At 39.8% G+C, this 4,728-nt stretch overlaps 1 protein-coding gene across 1 annotated transcript; it reads right to left on the bottom strand.

The window, feature by feature from the left end:
- Nucleotides 1–245: 245 nt before the first annotated feature.
- Nucleotides 246–1,980, bottom strand: rpl22l1 (ribosomal protein L22-like 1). The gene is made up of 4 exons (XM_061244107.1): nt 1,927–1,980; nt 1,125–1,229; nt 716–837; nt 246–498 (listed from the first exon to the last, which is right to left on the bottom strand). Exons 1-4 carry the CDS (start codon nt 1,933–1,935, stop codon nt 354–356), a joined length of 381 nt encoding a protein of 126 aa, XP_061100091.1. The 5' UTR covers nt 1,936–1,980; the 3' UTR covers nt 246–353.
- Between the last annotated feature and the right edge of the window lie 2,748 nt (nt 1,981–4,728).

Genomic DNA, 4,728 nt, shown 5'->3' with positions numbered 1-4,728 from the left:
CTTTGAATCTGAATTTTATGCTATACATCTGTTCCCTTCCCTTGCTTCAAGTGCTGAAAGGTCAACTTTACTAAATCCAGTACTTTAGCATTGCCAAAAATCCAGCTTTATTAGCATATTTCAAGCTATATCCAATATGCCTCTTCTCTTGAAAATGCAGGGCCAAATATGGATTTAAACCCTGCCTTGAATTTATTTCAATGAAGAAATGTAATGCAAGGGAAAAACTGACAACTGACCATATCTGGTTTACAAAATGCATTTATTTGTACTTCCACTACCCATCCAGGCATTGCAGCTGGATACTGCTGTCATTTTGCAAACACCCAGGAGTCCTCCACAGCGCTGGACGTTTACTCGTCAGTCTCCGATTCCTCATCTTCCTGGCTGATCTGGAAGTAGCGCAGCTCATAGCTCTCCTTGTCTGAGGCCACCACTCTCAACCAGTCCCGCAAGTTATTCTTCTTCAGATACTTCTTCGTGAGGTACTTCAGGTACCTGAGGAGGAACACAAAAGCAGCTTGAACATGTGTACCATGGTCAAAAACAAATATTAATATTATTTAAAGTATATAAAGCCCTGGCCAGAATTCAAACACAGGACCTTCTTGCTGTGAGGTGACCGTGCGGCTCATAATTCAGCGGAGTTGAGACTATATCCCACATATAGGATATAGCAACAAGCCTTCCTATACAAAACACAAATAAATAATACCTCTTGGAGAACTGCTTTTCTGAAGTGACTGTGATCTTGTTCTTCAAGCGAGCAATCTGGACAGTGTTGCCCAGATTCCCTGTTTTTCCATTGACCTTTACCTTCTCCTTCAGAAAGGTCTCCTATATGAATGAAATAGAATCACAATTCTAGGGAAGGTAACCCTAGACAAACTAGGGAAGAGAACCCTAGTCAGATCACACCGTTAGCCATGAAGCATAACTACAGGGCAACACATGCAAAAAATGTACATCTACATGTTCACTGGTCAGCAGGGATTGCACCACTCTTATAAGCACAACCAGCTATTCCAAAGGGACTGGACAGACCGTGGTGCAGACAATGGACAGTGCTCAGATCTGACTTTGGGGCACTGTAGTTACGAGCTACAATACTCATTTAAACTTACAAAGTTCCCAGAGTCCAGGATTCCATCCTCAACAGGGTGAGTAAGGTCAAGAGTGAACTTCAAAGAAGCCTTCCTTTTGTCCTTCTTTACAATGGTTTGCCTTTTCTGAAGAAAAAATAGGGGGGGGGGCGAGATTTAAGTACAAGTTAGAACAGCTTTAAACAACCCATATAGTAACTGGCACAATTGCTGTACTGCATGACAATTTATTCAGAAGCAAATAACTTTACACCAAACAAAAGTCCCAAATGCTCCCGTGTACACCTAAATAGCTACACCATACATGTTGCTCATTAAATCCATAACGTTAGTCGTCAATGAGTTATGAGTTATAAAATCGTATACCAATTTAACGATAGGACGGTCACTTGTATAGCATAATCGGCAAGACCGATATACTATACAAATATTATATTTGTATAGCGCAGTTAACTGACACGGTCACAAAGACACTTTACATTGGAAATGACAAACTGGGCAGAACTCAAAATAGTCATTACACGACTTTATTTCGGAAAAAAACCCATAATACATCGTATGAATGTGCCTATGCTAACTAGCTAGAGAGATTTCGCTGGATTCGACTGGGCGACCAGGATAGCCGACACGTGCAAGACAGCCATCCGCGAGAGCTGGTACGGCTTTGTTCCGATTTTCATTCATTTTATGATAACAGCCGACGACACAAACACAATAATTAAACATTGTATTGGGCAAGTTAGTTTCTACCCACGACATTTTCACACTATTGCCAAGAATACAACAATTACGCATGATAATCCTCTCGTTTAGTGATACATACTGGCGCCATGTTCAGCTTGTGGTGAAAGAGGAAGTCGGTTCTTCTGCGCAAGTCATTTGTAGGCAAAGTGATGTCATCGCCACGTGTTAAAATCGTAGACTAAAAAAAGAGCTGAAGCAGAATGCTAGCTTCTTCGTCAGTCTATCGTATGAAGACAATGCTGTGAATGTTATTAAACTACGTTTATAATATGAAAAGTAGAGCTGGAACCGTAGTTGTGCTTCACATCCAGCCGGCCTGGGTACTCGTGTTTGTTCAAACCTGTTGCAATCCCAGAATTTTGACACGCTTTAAAATTTTCTTAATTAGAAAAAATATTTTTATAGCGATTATTTACCCTCTTTAGGCACAGTATATCAGAAATAGCTACACATGCCACGAATAATAAAAATCCACGTTCACATCGTGCTCATTGTGTTGATTGAAAACAATTACATAAAAAGTTAAGAATTTAATTTAAAGGTAACAATTTAAGTGATTAAAGACTGAGGTGAATCAATGGGCTCCTAATTAGGTTGTTGAATACCTGTTTTCATTCTTTAATATTTTCTTCTGAATATAATGTCATTTTGACACAATATAATTTGCTTTGTTTTTGACATTACATTACATTACATTAATCGCATTTGGCAGACGATCTTATCCAAAGCGATGTACAACAAAGTGTAAAGTGCATACCCATAACCAGGGATAAGTGCGCTGAAAGACCCTCGTGGGAACTACAATTTCAACTACAATAAAATGTAATGTGTCATGTAATTAAAAATTTATTTAAAAAATGAATTACTTGCAAAGAGTATTTGAATGTGTTTGCTGGAAATGCATTTACAGTAATCATTATTTGGATGTGGAGGCGGCACGGATGGTGCAGTAGGTAGCACTGCCGCCTCACAGCAAGGAGGTCCTGGGTTCGAATCCCCGTCGGCCGGGGCCTCTCTGTGCGGAGTTTGCATGTTCTCCCTGTGTCTGCGTGGGTTTCCTCCGGGTACTCCGGTTTCCTCCCACAGTCCAAAGACATGCAGGTTAAGCTGATTGGAGAGTCTAAATTGGCCATAGGTATGAGTGTGTGAGTGAATGGTGTGTGTGCCCTGCGATGGACTGGCGACCTGTCCAGGGTGTATTCCTGCCTTTCGCCCAATGTATGCTGGGATAGGCTCCAGCCCCCCTGCGACCCTGTTCAGGATAAGCGGGTTCAGATAATGAATGGATGGATTATTTGGATGTACTTAAAAGCAGGTTTTGAATGAAAAATAGGTCACAAAAGTCTCATAAATTGATACTATTGTGCCTATATTCTATCATTTATCGAGAATGTCCATTGCTGCCACTGGGCTGCATCTTTGGGAATAGTACTTGATCAAAGTAATTGAAATGTAGCCTATTTGAAATTGTGCTCATTGTAGATCATCATGTTCAAAATGTTAAGAAAATAATGAAAAAAACTTCAAGGTATACTATGCAGGATTTCTTTCCTTGATACCCGTCCTGTGTTTATTGAAAGAAAATGCCAATGCTCTCATTCTCAACCCCGCCTATACCCCAAGATGATTCTGGTTAGCTGTTTTGCAGAATGGTGTGATAGCTGTGATAGCAATGAGCTAAGAAAAGCACCGTCTAATATGATTTGCAAAAGAAAAAAGGCCACGCCCAGAAACGCCCTGAACAGTTGTTAGAATAACAAATACAAGTACACAAGGTATGGGCTGAAGTGAACAGACACAGGTTGCCAGTGTATCATAGTAATGACAGAGCATGTTTGTTTTATAATATTTTCAAGGTGAAAATCCTGCATAGTATGCCTTTAATATTAATATTCATATATGAAATACTTAAGTATTTTAAATGGGCATCTGTATTTGGAAATATTTCAAATTTACAATACTCATGTACAGTATGTGAACCAGGTCTGGTACTGCGTGTTGTGAGGAGACGGCTAGTGGTTGTTAATTTATATTATTATTGTTAATGATAAAATAGTCATTTCAAGCATAATAAATGTGTTATATCCATTGAGTTTTGAGAGCATGTTCAAATTCACTATTTCCCATTGATTGTACTTTTTCCCATTATTATGCGCCCTTTTCCCCTTATTATTATGGCCATTGTGCTTTCTCCTGAACATCCACAAGGTACCCATTCCTTTGCGAAACACACACAGGTGATGACAGACCAGGGAAGGGGGTCAGTGCAGCAAGCTGTTTTTGTACAGCTGGACCTACGTGTCCGGTTCACTAATTTTCACACCATTATGTCAGCTGCCTGTTGGGCGAGGTCCCTGGACGAATGCAAAAGATGACTTCCCAATCACTCGAGGATCCAGTGTGTTCAGTGTGCTTCAAAGAAATACATTACATTTGCAAATGAGATTCTTCTAGATTGAGTAAGCTACTTACAAAGAATTAATCCTAGTGTATACCACATACAGTACTGTTTTCAGAATTTTTTCTGAATACATTTGCAGCGAACATTCTGAAATAACCCTGTAAAATGTAAGCCTTTCAGCCCAGAAAACAAGTTGGAAAAGAACATGCCGGTAAACGTGTTCACTTCTAGAGTCCCTACTGTGCAACTTAAGCAGAAATGTCTGGTCAGGACCACGGCTGAGCTTCAAAAACCGTCGGTTCTGCAAAATAAAGGTTTCAGTTTACATATTCAGTGAATGAAAGAATGACATGGTCACTACTCTCAGGGAATTCATAAAGAACCAAAAAAGAAAAAACGAAATATCTAAAAAAGCAAAACAATGCTTTTCTTTGTTTGAGTGAAAGGACTGCAGAGTGAACCAGTCAGCCAGAGTAGGCC

The sequence above is a fragment of the Conger conger genome, chromosome 5, assembly GCF_963514075.1.
Source record: "Conger conger chromosome 5, fConCon1.1, whole genome shotgun sequence".
NCBI classification, from domain to species: domain Eukaryota; kingdom Metazoa; phylum Chordata; class Actinopteri; order Anguilliformes; family Congridae; genus Conger; species Conger conger.
Note: the sequence above shows the minus strand (reverse complement) of the source record. Positions and strands in the feature narration are given on the sequence as shown.

Bases quoted from the DNA above. Each gene is read 5' to 3' on its own strand.
- rpl22l1 (XM_061244107.1), bottom strand. The intron at 838-1,124 runs GTAAGTTTAAAT...TCATTCATATAG, and splicing joins TCCTGGACTCTGGGAACTTT to GAGACCTTTCTGAAGGAGAA. The intron at 499-715 runs GTATTATTTATT...GTTCCTCCTCAG, and splicing joins GAAAAGCAGTTCTCCAAGAG to GTACCTGAAGTACCTCACGA.